At 26.8% G+C, this 22,174-nt stretch overlaps 1 protein-coding gene across 5 annotated transcripts in view; it reads right to left on the bottom strand.

Moving 5' to 3' along the window:
* Window positions 1-22,174, bottom strand: part of LOC142333236 (uncharacterized) — a 60,256-nt gene that overhangs the window by 24,326 nt on the left and 13,756 nt on the right. For 3 of the 5 annotated variants that reach the window (XM_075380221.1, XM_075380222.1, XM_075380220.1), the window contains one exon: window positions 21,117-21,260. In XM_075380221.1, coding sequence (XP_075236336.1) covers window positions 21,117-21,211 — 95 coding nt within the window. In that variant the 5' untranslated portion in view covers window positions 21,212-21,260. Of the gene's footprint in view, window positions 1-9,689; window positions 9,834-12,548; window positions 12,718-21,116; window positions 21,261-22,174 lie in introns of those variants that run through there. The other 2 variants (XR_012758562.1, XR_012758563.1) reach the window with 2 other exon arrangements.

The following is a 22,174-nucleotide window of genomic DNA, read 5'->3' as shown; positions in this document are numbered from 1 at the left end:
CCGGGGAGAGATTTCACTCTAATAAAAAAAAACTCAACGCGCTGTAGTTGCTACCTCTTGGGTGGTGTGGAAATGCAACAATAATATTATCATTATTTTCAAACTAATATTTTTTTTTTTGTTTGCAGACTTACTAATATCCATCATCTAAGATTAAAAAACAAATAGACTACCGTATTGCGCGCCAGGTGTGACGTCACAAGATGGCGGTTGAACCACCGCCCGCCGCTGTTGTCGTCAACTTATATACAACTTATTTCGCTCCACCAACATGGCGGACGCGACATTAGCACTTCCCGCGGGAGGGCTAGGCACTTGTGACGCCGTACTCCTATTTCCGTACTAGGATCAGGAACAGGATGAACAGTGTATCCTCCACTCAGCACAAATCGCCCACTCAGGGCCATCTGTAGACCTAACTATTTTTTCTCTACATATTGCAGGATTAAGATCAACTATAGGACCCTCAATTTTATCTCAACAATAATTAATATACATCCAAAAGGAATAACCATAAAAAATACCACTTTTCTGTTGATCAGTATTAATCACAGCAATTTTACTACTTATTTCATTACCAGTACTAGCAGGACCAATTACTAAACTTCTAACAGACCGAAACTTCAATACATCATTCTTTGATCCAACAGGAGGAGGTGACCCAATCCTATATCAACACGTATTTTGATGTTTTGGTCACCCAGAAATGTATATCTTAATTCTACCAGGGTTTGGATTAATTTCACACATTATTACAAACGAAAGATATAAAATAATAACATTTGGACATCTGGGAATAATTTATGCAGTATTAGCAATTGGTACTCTAGGATTTATTGTATGAGCTCACCACATATTCACTGTAGGAATAGATATTGATACACTAGCATACTTTACCTCAGCAACAATAGTTATCGCAGTACCAACAGGAATTAAAATTTTTAGATGAACAACAAAAAATCACCTCAAATAATCTGTTAGTAGGATTTGTATTTTTATTCACAATCGGAGGATGAACCCAAGTAATTTTAGCAAATTCATCAATTGATGTAGTTCTATATGGCAAATATTATGTTGTGGCCCACTTCCATTACGTTTTATCAATAGGAGCAGTTTTTGATATTATAGCAAGAATTATTCACTGATTCCCATTAATAATAGGAATAAGAATAAATAAAAAATGACTAAAAATTCAATTCTCTGTGATATTCGTAGGAGTAAACTTAAACTTTTTCCCACAAAACTTTTTAGGACTAGCAGGAATATCAAGATATTCAGATTATCCGGACAACTACATAACATGAAATATAGCATCATCCATGGGATCACTGATTTCAATAATTAGAATTATAATATTTATATTTATCATATGAGAATCATTAATATTTAAACGAGTCACAATTTTTAAAAACAACAAATCATCATCAATTGAGTGATTTTCAATTACACCAACACCCAAACATTCATATTATGAACTACCAATAATATCAAAATTCTAAGAGTGGCAAAAATTTGCCATGAACTTAAAATTCATTTATAAATTAAATATTAATTTCCTTAGAAATAGCATCACAAATAAAATTTAATATAATAAACAGAGCAAGACCAATTATAGAACAACTTATAAACTTCGACGACCACACAATAATAATCCTACTAACAATATTAAAAAACAGTACATCAAATAACTTATTAACAGAAAGACAAGCTATAGAAAAAATTTGAACCACAATACCAGCAATCATTTTAGTATTTATTGCAATTCCATCAATTAAAATTTATATTTAATAGAAGAAATAATTAAACTATGAATTACCATTAAAACAATTGGACATCAGTGATACTGATCTTATGAATAATCAGATTCCAAAAAATTAGAATCTGATTCATGTATAAAAACCCCTGAAAATTTAAACTCATTCCGACTAATTGAAGTAGACAATCGAATAACAGTACCATTCATAACAATACGAGTAATTGTGTCTTCATCAGACGTTATTCACTCATGAACAATTCCATTGATAGGAGTAAAAATAGACACAATCTCAGGACAACTAAATCAAATTAGTATAATAACAAAAAAAAAACAGGACTTTTTTTTGGTTAATGAAATGTGCAGTATAAATCATACATTTATACCAATTACAATAGAAAGAGTTGACAAGAAATCATTTATTAAATGAATAAAATCATAAAAAAAAAATTAAAAATTAAGTGACTGAAAGGAAAGAATTGGTTTCTTAAACCAAAAAATAGCAAATATTGAATCCTCTTAATGAAAGAATCTAGTTTAAAAAAAAATTTAATTGTCAAATAAAAAATAAATAAAATGTGCATCTTGATATCACAAATATCATCAGCAATATGAAGCTTAACAACAATAACAATCATAATAACTATAAGAAAATTTTTTATAACAAACATAAAAAAAATAATAAATGAATATTAATGAAAAAATAAAAAAATAAAATTAAATTGAAAATGATAATACTATTTTCAACCTTTGATCCAACTACAAAATTCTCTCAAGGAAATTGAATAATTATTATAACAATGGTAATTTTACCAAAATGATTTTGAACAAAAAAATCTCTACTAAACCTAATCGTAAAAATAGCAGTAAAAAATTAATAAATGAATTTAAATTAATAACTCATCAAAAAGAAATCCTAATTATAATAACATCAATATTCACATTTATTTTAAACAGAAATATAATAGGATTAATCCCATATGTATTTATATCAACAAGACATTTATCAATTTCGATGTCAATTGTTTTACCAAGATGATTCATAATTACATTATATGGATGAGTAAAATTTACAAATGAAATATTTAAACATCTCCTACCAAAAGGAACATCCTCAATTATTTCACGAATAATAATTTTAATTGAAACAAAAGGAAACATTATTCGACCTATCTCATTATCAGTACGATTAACAGCAAATATAATTGCAGGCCATTTACTAATAACGCTATTAGGAAACACATCAACCAAAACATTAATAATCACATTAATATAAAAGAGAGATTAAGATAAATGCAATTATCCTAATTTCCTCAGGAATTACAGTAACATGAGCCCATCACAGAATTTTATCAAATAAATTATCAATATCAAATAAATCACTAATATTAACAATTTATTTTACAATCTTACAAAAATGAGAGTACCACCGATCAAGATTTACAATTGCAGACTCAATTTATGGATCATAATTCTTCTTATCAACGGGATTCCACGAAATCCATGTAATTATCAGAACACTTTTCCTATTAGTTTATAATATGATGTATAAACATACGTTTCTCCAGAAATCTCCACTTTGGATTAGAAGCAGCTACCTGATACTGATACTTCGTAGACGAATTTGACTATTCCTTACAATCTACTGATGAGGAGAATAAAATAAAATCTTTTTAGTACAAAAAGGATAATTAGCCTCCAATAGATTAACTAAAATTAAAAAGATAATTAAAATTACTCTACCAATAATAACACTCACATCAATAATAATAATAATTACAATAACAATCTCAAAAAAAAAATAAACAAAATAATACAAGATTCACCTTTTGAATATGGATTCTCTAAAATATCTCACAAATATTTTTCTACACACTTCTTTCAAATTGCAACAATCTTTTTAATCTCTGACATTGAAATCTCAATAATTATACCAATATTCTCAACAAAAATAATTAACATAGATGAATGATTAATATCATCCACAACAACAATTATAATCTTAATTGTAGGACTAATACCATGATTGAAAAATAGGAATACTAGAATGAAGTAAATAAAGGAGGATAGTTCAATATAACATTTATTTTGCAAATAAAAAATACTGAATAATCAATTCCTCTTAGAGTAAAGAAGTAACAATACAATTAATTTTGACTTAATTTTAAGGATAATCCTCAAACTCAAATTAACCGAAGCTAAAATAGAAAATCTTCACTGTTAATGAAAAAAATTATAAAATCCAGTTAAAAGAATAAAAAATGAGCCGCTAACTACCTTTTAAGTGAAAATCTTTAAACTTTATTCTTATTTATATAGTTTAAAAAAAAACAATACATTTTCAATGTATCAATAAAAGAAAATTTTATAAATGTCCGGAGAAAATAAATCATAATAACACTTTCAACGTTAAGCTTTAAAAATTAAGCTACCTGAACAAAAAAAAAACAAGAACATTTAAAGTATACCTATAAAAAAAAATCCCAATAAACCTCCAGAAACCAAATTCTAATCAACCACTATCTAACAAACTATAATTAAAATAACAAAACCCAAAAAATCGATTCAAAAAAAAACCTGAAGAATAAAAATTTAAAAGTCACATTGAACTAAAAAAATAAAAATATATTAATCCTAAATAAAAATATAAATAACTTAAAACATAAAAAAAAACAAAAAAAAAAAAAAATAAAGGAATAAATTTAAAATCAAGACAAAATAAAAAAAAAAATCATCCTCAAATAACCAAAATATAAAAGAACCAATAAACAAAAAACAAGAAATATTCATATAAAAAGTATAAAAAAATTAATGTAAGGAAAAAAAGAATCAGAAAAAAATAAATAATAAACACGTAAACTATAAAAAAAAGTAAGACCTACACAAGAAAAAACTATGATTAAACATAAAAAACCTCCAAAATAAAACCCATAAAAAAAAGGAAAACCACACAAACAAATTAAAGAAACAAAAAATATCACACTTACATAAGGACATTGCTTAATAATACCACCTATAAAACGAATATCCTGAAAAAACTTAAAAAAACAACCTACCTAAACCATTGTTTTTTATACCTAAAAAAACCACAAAAAAGTAAAGATTTAAAAACAGCATGAATTAATAAATGAAGTCTTAAAGTTGAAAAAAGTAATAGTAATAGTAATTAAAGAAAAAAACATTATAAAATAAGTATCACAAAAATAAATAACATAATTAAATAAACACCAGAAGTAACTAAAGTAGAAGAATGCACTATAGAATTAACTGGAGTAGGAGCAGCCATAGCAGAAGTTAATCAAACTGAAAAGGGAAACTGAGCACTTTCAGTAAAAGCTGCAAATAAAACTAAAACTAAAAAAACCAAATTAAAAATCGAACTAAACCTAAATCACCACTATATATATATATATATCCAAGACTATAAAATAAAACAAAGCCTCTAATTAAAAACACAAAAGATATTAAAAAACAAGAAATTCAATCAGAAAAAAAATCACTTATAGAAAAAAAAAAACATACAAAAAAAGTTTATAACTCAAAAAGATCTTTGACATCACAAATCAAAATTTTTAATTAAAATAAATAAGCAAAACAAAGAAGAAAAATAAATCAAATATCATATAAAAAATGGGAAAACAATGAAGAAGCAATACATAAAATTCAAGAACACAACAAGAACTAATTAAAACCAAATCACATGAAAATAAACCATGCTTAGTAAGAGAAAAAATTATAATTCTATAACAAACAGAAAAAAAAATAGAAAAAATCTCTTAAAATAGAAATAATTAAACAAATTTCAGAAAACAAATTTAATCTAGGAGGACAAGACATATTTATAACACAAAATAAATAAATAAAAATAAACAAACTAAATGAAAGTAAATAATTCAAAAGACCTTTAACAACAAAAAATCTTTGTCTAACCAACTGATCATAAATAAAATACCAATTAAAAAAAAAAGGACCAGAAGAAACAAATCCATGAGCAATCATAAAAGATAAAGCCCAATTAATCCTAAGTCAGTCATTGTAAATAAACTTATATGACGGACAGAAGAATAGAACAAGAACCTTTAAATCTCTCTGATTCATACAAAATATTCTAACATAAAAACAACCAAAAAAATTTGAACAAAAAAATAACCGTAATTCACTAAAAAATAATAAATATAACCTAAACAACGAATTAATCCATAACCCCCTAATTTCAACATAATACCAGCTAACATTATAGAACCCGAAGTAGAAGCCTTCTACATGAGCCCTGGGTAACCACAAATGAAATCCAAACAGTGGAAACCTAATTAAAAAAGAAAATAAAATAATAAATATTAAATAATTATTAACAAGAAAATAAAAATAAAAAATAATTAAAATAACCATAAAAACTATTCAAATAAAAAATTCTAAATAAGAGGGGAAAAGAACCAAAAAGAGTATAAAAAATTAAAAAAAAACCTGCTCTCAAACACTCAGGCTGATAACCCCAGCCAAAAATAAGTAAAAATAAAGAAATTAATCTACACTCTAAAAAAAAAAATCAATAACAATAAAATTTAGAATAAAAAAAAAAAAATAGTAAAAAATGAAAACAAAAAATATAAATCTTAGACAAAAAATCAAAATAATAATGAAAATATACAGAAATTAAAACAATAAAAATTCAAATTCTTAAACAACTATAAAAAAATAACAAATAAATACAAAAAAATCAAAAGATGAAAAATATAAGTAAATAAACTTACTAAATAAATAAATCAATTATTTAAGACACACAAAAGGATTAAATAAAATAAACTTTAACATAAAGATAAACTATCTAAATAATCTCTTCTAGAATTACGAATTAAAAAAAAACAAGTAAAGATATACCCAACACACGCCATCACATACACCAAAAACCAAACAAACAACTAAAAAATAATAATCATAAATAAAATAACCCATCAAAATAATAATTAAAAAAACAAATACAATAATAAATATTCTAAAACCAAGACGACACAAGAAATGCTTACGAACAAAAATATAACTAATCTAAAAAAATAAATAATTATCATAAGTAAATATGTTTAAGGTAGTTTAAAAAAACAATGATCTTGTAAATCATAATTTAAAAAATGTTATCTAAGCAAATAATCAGTAAAGAAAAAATTATCCTTTAGTATCCAAAACTAATATTTTAATATTAAAGTACTTGTTAAAATGAATTTTAACAAAATACATAATTATAGTAAATATTATTTTATCACCTAAATTAAAACACCTTACATCAATAGGATCAATAATAATCTTTCAAACCACTTTGATATGTAGAAACCAATCAACACTAATATCATCATCATGATACCTTTATATTATATTTTTAACAATAGTAGGAGGATTGATAATTTATATTCATATACATACCAAGAATTGCATCAAACGAAAAATTTAAATCAAATATAAAATTAATAATATGAGTAACTTTCATGATAACCATATTTTTTTTTTAATAAAATTGACCCAACAATAGAAACAACATTAAAGATAAAAGAAATAAAAAATATTGTTACTGAACTAGTAGAAGAAAAATTAACAAGCAAATTCTTTAGAATATATAAAACAAATATTACAATTACAATAATAATAATTTTAATTATCACAATAATCTCAGTACCCAATATCGCAAGAACATTTGAAGGACCATTAAAAAAAAACTAATGTTTAAACCAATATGAAAATTAAACCCATTAAATTCATTCTTAATTGACCTACCACGACCGTCTAACAGTTCATTATGATGAAATTTCGGTTCACTTTTAGGAATGTGCTTATTAATTCAAATTATTTGAGGATTATAGTTAGCGATACATTATTCTCCAAGAATCAACATAGCATTTAAAAGAATTGTACATATTACACGAGAAGTAAACTACGGATGAATAATTCAAAATATTCACGCAAATGGCGCATCAATATTCTTCATTTTAATCTTTATACATACATGGGAGGAATATACTACAATCATTTAAATTAAAAAAAACATGAATATCAGGATCAATAATTATATTAACATTAATGGCTACAGCATTCATAGGCTATGTCCTACCTCGGGGACAAATATGATTCTGAGGGGCAACAGTAATCACAAACTTAATTTCAGCAGCTATCCCCTATATAGGGGAAATAATTGTACAATGAATCTGAGAAGGATTTGCAGTAGATAATCCTACCTTAAATTGATTCTTTACATTTCACTTCATCATACCATTCATCCTATCAATAATAGTAATTATACACCTAATTTTTCTTCATGAATCAGGATCTTCAAACCCCTTACGAATAAAAAATAACATTGATAAAATTCCACTCCACTCTTAATTCACAACTAAGGACATTATAGGAATATCAATAACAACATTATTCATAATAATAATTAACAGAAATCCATTTTGACAATAGACCCAGAAAATTTTACATCTGCCAACCCTCTCAAAACTCCTCCACACATTCAACCTGAATGATATTTCCTACTTGCATATACAATTCTTCGTTCCATTCCCAGAAAATTAAGAGGAGTAGTAGCATTAATTACAACAATCATAATTATTATATCATTACCATTCTCAATAAAAGCAAAGTTCCAAACAAGCTCATTTTATCCAATAAATAAAATAATATTTTGAACCTTAACAAACACATTCATCCTACTTACATGAATTGGAGCACGACCAGTTGAAGAACCTTACATTTTAACAGGACAAATCTTAACAATTTACTTCTCATTCTTCATTGTTAATCCATTAACAATTAAACTATGAGATATAAGTTAATAATCATTAAGCAATATAACTTGAAATTATATAAAAGTAAAATCTACTATTAACTTAAACAAATCCCTTAAAATAATGAAAAATATAAAAACCATGAAAAAATAAAAAAAACAAAATATAATTTCAAACAACAGGTAAATAACTCCTTCAACATAAATATATTAACTTATCATAACGATAGCGAAGAAAAGATCCACAAACCCAGACAAAAAAATAAATAATAAAAATAACCCTAAAAAAAAAATTTATACACCACAAAAAAAAATTAAACAGGACAAAAATCTTATAAATATTATATTTCTATATTCAGACAAAAATAATAAAGAAAAACTAAAAGATCTATACTCAACATTAAATGCAGAAACCAACTCAGACTCACCCTCAGAAAAATCAAATGGAGAACGATTAGTTTCAGCTAAAATACAAGAAAGAAAAATTATAAATAAAGGAAAAGAAAAAATCAAACATCCAACTGAAAATAAAAAAATCAATTAAATTAAAAGACTCACAATACGAAACAAAACAAAAAAATAATTAAAAAAAAAACAACCTCAAAAGAAATACTTTGAGAAATTCTACACATACAACCTAATAAAGAATAAACAAAATTAGAAGATCAACAAGCAATTATAATAAACACCCAACCAGAACAAAAAAGTAAATAAATAAACTATAAATAAATCTAACAAAATTAAATGAAAAGAGAAACAATAATCAAAATAATAAAGAAACTGACAAACCTAAAATAGGAACAAAAAATAAATTAAATAATTTACCAAAAGTAAGAAAATAATACTCCTTTCTAAACATCTTCAAAGCATCTATAAAAGGCTGTAATAAACCAAACACACCCACCTTATTAGGACCCTTTTGAAAGTGAACATAACCAAAAATCCTGCACTCAAAGTAAAAAAATCAACCCCCAAAAGAATAAAAATAAATAAAAAAAGGAACTAAAAATAAACATTTACCGACTGTAAAAATACATAATTAAATTCTAAATTTAAAGCACTTAAATCTGCTAAATTAGTAAATAAACTGTTACATAACCAAAAATCCTTTCGTACCAATTAGAATAAATTAAAAGATAGAAACCAACCTGGCTCACGCCAGCTTGAACTCAGATCATGTAAAATTTTAAAGGTCGAACAGACCTCAAACTGTAAATCCTATCCCACAGAAATTTTTAATCCAATATTGATGTCACAAACAAATCTATCAATAAGAACTCTCCAGATTTATAACGCTGTTATCCATCCCTATGGTATCCAAATGTTAAAATCAAAATAAAGGATCATAAATTCATAAATAAATGTAAAAAAAAAAAAAGATTAAAATTTTACCTGTCACCCAACAAAATTTAATTTATAAAAAAATGTAAAAATAAACTAAAAAAAGATTAATAAAAAAATTAAAGATCTATAGGGTCTTATCGTCCCTCTTCAACAATTAAGCTTTTTACTTTTATCAAGTTATAATTAAGCGTTTTTTTGACAGGCGATAACTTTAAATTCAATATTATTTTAATCTCAAGTAAACTGTACAATTAGCAATAATTAAAAATGAACCAAATGGAAGTATATGAGATTGCAGTTCATATGAGAAAATTCAAATGAGAACTGATAAAGAGATGAGAAGGAAAGTTCATTTTTCCTCTTAAATGGAGGTAGATAAATCTTCAGTTTCATACATTACTTTTTTTAATTTTCTGTTGTAGTACACAAAAATATTTTTATCGATTTGTGAACTCTTCATTACGTAATAGACTATGATTGTGCCTTTTTATTTCATTCTCATTTCAGTTTGTGACTTAAATAACTGTGGCTAACATTCAAAACTCCCTCTCTACAGTTGATTAAATTTTTTTTAATGCTATAACTTGGTTTAACCTGTACAAAGAACATACAACATGGTATGACATACTCCCGAAAACTATACTCCAAACAAGCTTCACAAAGACGTGGGGCATATTTTTCTACATGACAAAAAATAAACTTTGTGGTCCGTTATCCTCTTCTCAGTTTATTGTAGCTTGATTTTTTCACATTTTACTTAAGTATAAACCTTCAAAGGAGAGCTTTGTAACCAGCGCAACTGAACTGATTAAATCTTACCGTGCGATTCAAATGATGGTCAATACAGTATCACATAAATTCGATCTGCTAACGATTTCCCGAGAGTAAAATTGTGTCAAATTTAAAATATTTTTTGAGCTTTTTATTCATCGCCTGGAGAAAAATAACTTTATAACAAATTTCTTATGTAACAGCACCTTGGAATGATTTATTAAAACAAAATTTCATTTTTTTAATGAGACCATTTTGAGTAATTTTTTTAATCTGTTACTTCTTACCCAGGTTTATATCAAAATATTTTGGTTGTTTCTTAGTTTTCCACAAATGGTATCAAATATCGTTCGTTGAATTTTAGGATATATCTTTCAATTTTTATCAAAAAATTACAGAGAGGTTCATATGGTGTTTTTCTTTAATTTTTATTATTCATTAAAAAATGTTAATGGTGGTGTGCTATCATATTTATCAGTTTGTACCTTTAAAAAATTAAAGAATTATGGTAAACAAAAAATGCTACATGGATTAGTTACACAGATACATAAAATAATAAATTATGAAAGCTTAATTTTATTATTTTCAGTAAAGATGTGTATTATACAGAATGTTCCATAAATAGAGTGGGAAACATTGAAGAGTAGTTCAATACCGCAAAATAACCAAAATAATTGAAAAGAAAGTATAAACAAATATTTTACATTAAAACATTTTAGAAGAATCTGATATCTCATTTTGTTTTCCAGCTGTCTGATATTTTGAGGGTATTTTTTAAATTCATATCTTAAAAAATTATTTACATATTTGAACCAAATCTTGAGTATATGTTTAAACAGATATATTATGTACAGTAAAAAAACATTGGAAAATTGTTAATTTAAAAATGTCAGAAATTCAAACATTTTACTTTTTAATTTTTCAATAATTACATGATTTTTCAAATTTTGTTTATCGTTACAATTATTACCATATTTCTTAAAAATTTTTATTAATACCATATTTCTTAAAAATTTTTATTAATACCATATAAATAACAGTTATATTGGAAAACATCTTTCAAATATTATGCACCTCTATTTATTACTACAGAAAAACTTTGTGAAAAATAAATCAACATTTAACACACAAGTTTTCAAATGAAGAACCGTTTGTAAGCAATTTATTTGTTGTTTAGAAAGTAGAAATTCTTGTGAAACTTAACGGTTGTACACAACATCCTTCCCCTACCGAAACGCTCAAGTAGGAAGATCTCTATTACCGTTCACACAGATGAAGGGCTTTGAATGTTGAAGCAGATTTGGTAGAGATTAATGGAAGCAAGTATAAGGGAATCAGGCAGTAGGGTGAAGGATTTATGTATTGCACAAACAAATTTATAAAATGTCTGTTTAGGATATTTTTTACAAGCAACAGTATATCCATATCATCTTGAAAGGGTTCTGACTTTTTGTGAAATGATTTTTCCTATAGTTGTCTGTTTTTCAGTAAATTGTTTATATGCCATATTTTTCAAAAATGCTGTTTATTGATGAACCACGGTTTACAAGAGATGAGATTTTTAATTTTTAGAATATTTATGATGGGCTTATGACAATCAACTGCTAAAATTACAGATGTCAAAAATATTTCTCAGGAATAGTAGGAGATACACATATAGAAAGAACCCTGATAGATATCTTCCAAACAAATAAACAGGAGATGCATACTCTAATTTCTTGTAGGAGAGGTAATTTAATATATTTATAATTTTTTTTTTAATTTTTCTTATTTTAAGTATTATTTGAATAATAAGACATTTTTAATATACATGAAATAATTTTTTAAAATAATTTTAAAAAAAATAATAAATTTAAAATAATAAAGTTTTAAAATATTACTTTTGATAAAAAGATGTATATTAATTACATTTGTAAACTAATGGCATTTATTCATGTAACATCTCTCACATGTAAGCAAATTAAAATGTTTTTCTATACTTAAAAATGCTAATGATTCATATTTCTTTTCTTTACAGTTTATAAACCTGATAATGACATACTTTATTTTCTGGGATGAAGTATATGGCTGAACTCATCTGGAAGACAAAGCAAAAAAAATATATCAATAATCTATTTATTTGTAGGAATCTAAAGGGTTTTTTTAATATTAAATACGAGTGTATGAGTCCTACTTCTGCAAGTTTGTTAATTATGTACTTCTGTTGTGCTCTTAAAACAATGAAATAATTTTTCTGATTGTCATATCTGATAAAAATAATTTATTTGATTCTAATATATAATTTATAAGCAGAGATAAAATATACGTGTAAAATGTATAAAGTATTTTTTATTAACTTTATAATTGATTGTTTAAATTATATGTGCAAACTGTAGTGAAAGAAATAGTACGTTAAAAAAAAATTCTAGATGTATTTTGAAAAAATAAACTGATTTTTATGCCACTTTTGTATAACTTAATACTTATTTAGAGAAAATTATTTTACTTTTTCTATAATTATTTATTTCAAAATAGCGGTTAAATAAATATGAAATAGTTATTTTGGTTTGAATCGTAAGTTACAAAACAGTATTAAGTTACGCATGTAATATCATTATTTCAAATATTAAGATAAAAAAATTCCAGTGAATCTTTGCCAACTTCATAAATGAATTTTACAATTTGAAAAAAACTGTAAAATTTCTTCACAGAATTGAAATGTACGAATACAGAACTTGTACAAGCAAGTATAAAGTCTGTGGTATTCTAAGCTTAAGTTGACTCTTTATCAAACAAAATTGTTTGCTTTCACCCGTCATCGAAGTATATGCTAATAATTATTAAAATAATAAAGAACATATTTCAGAGAAATCAATTTCAAAACATCACTTTTGATTTTTTTTTTAAATCCAATATTATATTTGGCCTTATCATTTAATGCGGGATCACTCACATGTTAGATAAAATCTAACATTTTGGAAACTTTCTTTAATAAAAACTTTATTACATTACGTATGATCCTGAAACTTCATCATTGTCTCAGGAGGATATTTTTACGCGATGTTGGACACTGAGGTAAGAGACCTTTGGGTGAATCCTGAAGGTCAGGAGTGGGGTGTGCATGGTCTGGTAGTTGGAATCTAATGCACGAGTGATCGCGTCAGTATAGTTGTTAGAAAATATCTAACACGCGAGTGATTACGTACAAGTTATCTAATGACTTTTATAATTTGTGACATAGTTTTATTGAGTATTTTTTATTTATTTATATTTATTTTTTATTTTATTCAGTATTTTGGAATCTGATGATTTGGCTTTCATGTAGAATAATTGGTTTCGTATTCTGGCATGGTTGGAAGAGGACGAGTTCACACAAGTTGAGAATGATGAGGAAGCAGAAGTTGCTGTTGAGTTACAAGCAGAAGTTTTTCTGATACGAATGCTGAGCCTGAACATCAGGAAGAAAACACAGATTCAGAACAGTCAGATGAAGAAAATGATCTGCAGCTCGGCATCTTGTTACATCAACAAACAGCAGAAGCACGCTCAAATCGAGAGTGAATAGTGGCGCCTTCAGTCCAATCTACCATGGTATGGATGACATAAGTAATTGGTATGCACACAACCCAGCATCGCCAAGACCTAGCCGAACTGCTAGAGAAAGTATAATTACTAGATTGCCAGGCGTAAAAAATGTAGCTAAAGGAAAAAATACAATTATGGATTGCTGGATTTTTTATTTTCCAGATGATATAATTGAAGATATATGATCGTTGGTTCACTGTATGAACCAACAGTCACTGCTAATAAGCCACTCATGTACATGTGGCATCAGGGATGAACCGTAAACCGATGTAACTAAATTGAAGGCTTTCTTGGGCGATCTTTATTTAGCTGGTGTTAAAAAGGCTAGTCATCTCAATGTTGACGAGTTATGGAACAACGATGGAAAATGTCCACAAATTTTTCGGTTGTACTGTCAAAGAGATGATTTCAAACATTGGTTCAAGCTGTACGGTTTGATGAAAAACATACCAGAGCTGCTAGAAAACTTATTGATAACTTAACCCCAATTAGGCAGCTTTTTGAACAGTTTGTTCAAAAACATGAAGAAGTGAATATGCCACTATCGATTAAATGCTAAATTCATAATATGTTACAATATTGATTCGGTCAATAAACTAAAGATTTAAATATACAATAATTATGTATTTTACTATATTTATAGTTTTTAGATGCCATAAAATGTTAGTATACTTTTGTTTTTTAGATTATAAAAAAAAATTACATTATTTTGAAATGGTCTTTGAAGTTTGAAATTTAGAAAATTTTTTAGTATTCTATTTCATTTATATTTATAAATACAAGTACTGTAAGATATAGCCAATTTATCATTTTTTAAAACAAAAAATTTGTTCCCATTTTTAAAATTGTGTTTTGAGAAAAAAATCTAGTTTTATTCAGGTATACACAAATGTCAGATAAAATCTAATGTGCGAGTAACCATGTGATTTTCAGATACGCAAGTGATCCCAGGTTAATATTTGTCACCAATAACGCTTTAAACATAAATTTGTTAAAACTGGATTTTCATTAACATAAAATTACCTTACATTTTCTAAGATTTTAATTCAGTAATCTAATGTTCTTTATGCAATTTATTTAAGGTTTTTTTATTTCAATTTTTTAAACCATATTATATTCTCTACGCATCTTTAATTTAATTAGTTTACTGACATTTTTTCTACTACATTCCTGAGGGTCTACTAGCCACATAATTTTAGATTCTATTCAAAGAAAATTTTATACTTGAAATACAATAGCGAAAACTTTAGATTACAACTAAAATGCATAAATTATTGAAATATTTCTGTGGTAAAATCCTTCTAGTTGGCTTTTTTTTTCATTGTATCAATTGAAACACATAAATAAATAGGTTGATTGCTTTGCTTGTAAATCTCAAAGTAGTCAGATTAAAATCGCCATGAATGTACCTTTATAAAGATTTATGATATTGCCTTCACCATCACGTCTGGCATATAAATCGTTGGTGTTAATGAGATTCCAGCTTTTACTCAAACAATGAATATCTATATACATGCAGAATTTATCCTCTCAAATATAGAATTGCAAACATAAGATAAAAACTTGACACAGTTACCAGTCCCAAGTAAAAGTATATCTACTATTTGACCTATCCTACTACACCTAATTTTAATAAATTTTTGTGTTGCCCAACAAATGATTTTGCAAAATTTTATACTTTAAAAATTTTACCTTTTGAAATTACAAAATAGCAGCGATTAAATTTTTTTAACCAGCAATAGCTCAGTCATTAGTAGGTTTATCAAATAATTTCCCATTAAATAATTTGTCTTTCTTTTAATGTGAACAAAAATACACCTTATCCTTTGTTCGAATTTGTTGATAAACCAGGTGAGATATGGCTGAAAAGATTGCAAGAGATATGCGGTCTGACAATTTTGTATCTATTCTATTTTTATTGATAGAATTTAATTCAATTATTCGATAAAGAGAAAACAGATACAAAATTGTCAGATTGAGAAATGGACGACTAGAAAATGAATCAAGATAGTGTGTTAGTGTGAAATGTTTCATTTACTTTGATGTCCTTATTCAGTCCCTTAAGTTATACAAACGAAATTCAAGACACCATGAATATGAATGTGAAAAAAAATTACAGTATTTTATTACATTACTGTAATAACATGTAATACCCATAATACAACTTAATTATTTAGTAACTTAATTTACTTAATAACTTAGTAATAATAAACTCTTTTATATTCAGATATAAATTGTTTACTATTGCACAATTAAAAATATTAAATTATTTACGAAAAATTGTAAAAGAAGTTCATTTTTTTATACACAATTTCTACTTTCTCTTAATCTTCCATTCAGCAATTCATTTTATAGAAACTGTCAATTATACAGCATATCATTACTCTAGTGGTAATAAAGTATACTAAACCATTTTTTTAACAAAATTCTGGAAAGTTCTATCATCAATAGATTTAAAGAGTCGGATAAAAACCTTCCGTGTTTACTATTAAAAATTAATAATAATCTTTCAAATAGATCAATAACAATTTAAGGAATAAATAATTATCCAAATAAAATACGCTAAGAATGATATAACTTTAAAAAGACTTTTCTTTTTTCTATATTAAAGTATAATTTCATTTGAAAATTCTAGGTGATAGTTTCTCATATGTAATACGCACAACCGGAATAAAAGTTGTGGAAAAAAGTAATAAAAACAATTCATGCTTACTATAATTAATGAAGTATAATAAATTGTTATTTATTTAACTATCTATATTAATATTATGAATATATAAGTAACACAGTTAGACTATAAAGCCAGTTCCATCACCAATCTACATAGTTGTCTACCTCAACCATGTGGTCTATAGTTTTATAGTCGCTCCTCTGACATTCTTTCCATATGTCTACACCAGTTAAGACTTGTACAATTTTATATTAGCAAGTAACGGGATCACTTGTAATTCTCACCAAATTTGCTCATTCCTCTGTCGATTTAGACCAGCCGTCACTCTCAGAAAATTCATTTCTGAAGTTTGTATTAGTCTTAAAATCAGGAACTTAGAATGAGATGAAGGTTGACATAGCTGTCCTCACAAGAGACAAAAAAGAAACTTAAGAGGGATTATGTATATAGTAGATTTTTTGTTAAAGTTAACAATTTTTATTATTACCTAATACTTGAAATATAGTTCGTCTGTATGAGCGCACAAAAAAACACACATATTCATTTCACATTTATTATAACAAGTCTGCAATTATTAGTCAATGTCTATAAAAGCCGCCCTACAAAAAACAAATATATATATTAATCTTAAAGTTTTCTTATCGCCACTACATCAAAAATATACATATGCTGCATCATACATTATTATGTATGTTTTATTTACTTAGTAAATATTCTTTAATAATGGCTTATGTTTAAATTTATAAGATAAACCGTTATAAAAATGTAGACTCTATAAAACTTATTTCAAAAAAGATAAAGATATTACGAACCTTAAGCAAATCAATGATAAATGGAAACGTAAATAAATTTAAAGTTGTTTATAGTTGGGTGTTATTGTGTCTGAAAATCTTAATAAGAATTTTGACAAATTTAAAGCTCAAACATACCTAAACCATTATTTCTATCAAATTAATATCATAAGCAATTTTTAGGTTATGAAGTTCTACATCAATTTCAATAATCTTCTGTGACAGTTATGCATCAATCATGCTTCTGACAAAAAAAATAAATAAATCCAGTTGTATCTTTAATACAAATTTTTTGTCCGTGATGAACACAAACCACATGGATATCGAATTACTCTGTAAATCATCCATCTTGTGTTGTATAGGATGAAAAAATGCTTGGTGATTCTTAATTTTTATATGCAAAATATGTCTACACTCAGATTAATAGGTAAATGTAATGTCCTTTTTTTTATTGAGAGAAAGTATTTTTTTTTTTGTCTTCAGTCATTTGACTGGTTTGATGCAGCTCTCCAAGATTCCCTATCTAGTGCTAGTCGTTTCATTTCAGTATACCCTCTACATCCTACATCCCCAACAATTTGTTTTACATACTCCAAACGTGGCCTGCCTACACAATTTTTCCCTTCTACCTGTCCTTCCAATATTAAAGCGACTATTCCAGGATGCCTTAGTATGTGGCCTATAAGTCTGTCTCTTCTTTTAACTATATTTTTCCAAATGCTTCTTTCTTCATCTATTTGCCGCAATACCTCTTCATTTGTCACTTTATCCACCCATCTGATTTTTAACATTCTCCTATAGCACCACATTTCAAAAGCTTCTAATCTTTTCTTCTCAGATACTCCGATTGTCCAAGTTTCACTTCCATATAAAGCGACACTCCAAACATACACTTTCAAAAATCTTTTCCTGAGATTTAAATTAATTTTTGATGTAAACAAATTATATTTCTTACTGAAGGCTCGTTTATCTTGTGCTATTCGGCATTTTATATCGCTCCTGCTTCGTCCATCTTTAGTAATTTTACTTCCCAAATAACAAAATTCTTCTACCTCCATAATCTTTTCTCCTCCTATTTTCACATTCAGTGGTCCATCTTTGTTATTTCTACTACATTTCATTACTTTTGTTTTGTTCTTGTTTATTTTCATGCGATAGTTCTTTCGTAGGACTTCATCTATGCCGTTCATTGTTTCTTCTAAATCCTTTTTACTCTCAGCTAGAATTACTATATCATCAGCAAATCGTAGCATCTTTATCTTTTAATGAAAGTATTTAATGAAATAACTTATGATGAGAATAAAAAACAGCAAAAATTTCATCCATGTATCTCAAAGAAACTCATAAAAATCATTGTAATTCTGTATGGGCTTTCATTTATAATCTACAAGAGGTGGATCAAAAAATAAGTTACGCTCTTGCCGTGTTCTTGAACTGAAAGGGATATATTAATGTCTTGTGATGACAGCATTGGTTGTTTTGCTGAGGGAGCATGTCTTCATGCTCCCTCAGCAGCAATTCTGTACGACATTCAGTATGTGTGTAGTGTCGTCAATATGGTGTCTTCTCTAGAGGTTTTGTTCGGCATAAAAGTGCGTTCAGTAGATTTTTGTGGGCAAAAAATTACATTTGTTGCGAAATTCATCGCCAAACTGTTGAGGTATACGGTGAGAATACAATGTCTCGCTCCATGATCACAAAATGGTGCCAAATGTTCAGAAACGGAAGAACGAATGAGTGACATCCTGTGTGCTAAGTGTCCTTCAACTGTAAACATGACGAGTAATGCATGAATGATTTGATCTTGTGTAATCGGCATATTAAAATTAGAGAGATAGAGAGATTGCGAGTGTACTTAACATCAGTTATGGTAGTGTGTTTGTGATTATTCACGATCAGCTTGGTTATCATAATATGTGTGCACAATGGGTGCCACATCTGTAGACAGACAACCACAAACATCAACGTTTTGCGTCTGCTCTTTCTTTTCTTCAATGTTATTCCAGGACTGGTCGAGTTTTTGAAACAAATCACCATAGGGAATAAGAGCTTCATTACACTCCTGAGACAACGAGCATCACATAAATGGAGACAAAAATTTGCCACAAGAAGTGAAAACATCCCCATGTGTTCATAAGGTTATGCTGACAGTCTTTTTGATTCTGAGGGAGTTGTTTACAGTGAATTTATGCCCCAAGGAACAACAAGCCATGTCAAATCTTATTGTGAGAGTTTAAAAAAATTGTGTGAAGCCATTAAAGTTCGAACACCCGGAAGATTGAACGATGGGGTCGTTTTTCTTCACGACAACACTACTCCTAATTCAGCTCATGTGACAAAGGAGTTACTGCAAAAATCCAAATGGGATGTGGTGTGGTCTCATCTGCAAAATCTGGCAAACAAGTCCATGTACTTTGGCTAGACCAGTCATAAATTAGTATTTGTACAGTTAGTACAAATACCAACTCTAATTTGTACAAAAAAATAAAATAATTTAAACATTCAACATTAATTGCTTTACTTTTGTTCTAGTAAAATATATGTATATAATTACTGAAAAATAATAGCATAATAAAACCTAAATTAATTTTTTCACTTCTAAGGACCATTTTTTGATGCCTACATCTTTTTTTATACATATAAAGGATCTAACAAAACAGAATTGTCATATTAAAAAAAAAATTCTGGTTAGTCTCATCATATACTATTTTACATTTTGTTCCTTAAAAAATTATTTGTACGAACATAAACATACGGTTTATAAATTTATAAAACAAAAAAGGTATATAAAGTTTTAATAAAAAAATTTATTCTATTTTAATAAAATAATCCAACGGTTTTCTATTTTAATAAGAAAAACTTCCAAAGATTATTAGGTTTCAGTCACTTTTCCTATGAAATTTCACCTCACCAAAATCATGTTGGAAGAAATTTTAAAAATCATTATTTCTTTCTCATGTTGTCTTTAAAATATCCTTTTTTACCCAATTTTACTGAAAAACAAGTTGTTCTAATTAATAAAAAGGAAGGATACTTCAATTGACCTCTTTCTTCTACCTGTTTGGATTTCTTTAATGTATATACAAAAACATGGATTGCTGTTTACTGTTCACTAAACAGATAAATTTGGACAAATCGTTTTTCTGAGCAAAGTTCTTTGGTTCTAAAAATGATCCTTCTGTTATTTTAATAAATTTATTATTAAATATATTACAATAAATTTTTATCAACTGAAATAAATTTTAATTTCATTATTATTACTTATTTTTAAAATAGTTAAGTCAGTACTTTCATAATTCGCTCTTGATTAACCAGTAGCATCTTAATAATGAATAAATCAAAAGAAAACACCAACAAATGGTCTAAGTTGATACTATACACATTCAGTGAAATCAAGAATAATTAAAAGTTGTATGTTATAAATTTAACACAATATCATCATTTACTTACAGTAAACTAATCTCATTAGTAGTAGAATCATTTAAAATGTAATTGACATCAAAACACAATAGATTTGTGCATAAAAAATAATTAGGTGAATGCATTGTCTATCTGAATTGCAAGCAGAATATATGTAACTATGTTATCCAAGCACTGTAACAAAATGGAAAAGGAACAAAAAAATTAAAAGTAGTAGGAATTCAGAATCAATAAACTAGCAAGTAATTAAAACAATAAAAAATGTTTATAAAACTTTAATATCTAATTTACTTCAACAAAAACTCTTTCACTTCAACTTGACAATTTCGGATCTTGTGCTTTGTTATTCAGGATAGTTCATCAACACTACAAACAACAGGAAGTAAATATAAACATATATTACCTAAAGGGCATTATTGCTTAACTAAGCTGTCACTGTCACTATGTACTTGGTTTTCAACTGCAGGCAACCAAATAGCATCTGTAAAATTTTAAGTATTTTTTTATTATTTTTATAACTTTAATCTTACAGATGATCAGATTTTTAATTTATCTCATGTATTTATGTTTTATGACATGTATTTATGTCATTAATACACAAAAAATTAACACCTCTTAGTTACATCTTTGCATAAAAAAATACGTAAAAGATGATATAGTAAAGTAATACTAACCTGTAAAATTTCCAGATATTATTTAAATAAACAAAAATAAAGGATGATCTCAGAAGACAATACACAGGAAGCATCATAAAAATAAATCTGCTATCTATATGATGAATTTTCACAAATGGTATAAAATTTACCCTTCATTATTCAGATTGAAGAATTCAAGAATCTAGATGACCCAATTAAAAGCAACGTGATGTAGTTTGTAGAAAACTATTTTGATAGAGACCACTTTCACATTAGAAGATGGAATATTCTTAGGGGAGTACATCGAATTCATTGTATTTATTTCTCAGATTTTAACATGTGGATTTTATTTAAACAATATTCTACAGCCATGTAATGGGCATTTGCTTCTGAAGTTTATCATAGTTGATGAAATTTGTTCAACTGAATTGAACAGTAAGTTCTCCAAATATT

Source organism: Lycorma delicatula, chromosome 12 (assembly GCF_047948215.1).
Source record: "Lycorma delicatula isolate Av1 chromosome 12, ASM4794821v1, whole genome shotgun sequence".
Lineage (NCBI taxonomy): Eukaryota > Metazoa > Arthropoda > Insecta > Hemiptera > Fulgoridae > Lycorma > Lycorma delicatula.
Note: the sequence above shows the minus strand (reverse complement) of the source record. Positions and strands in the feature narration are given on the sequence as shown.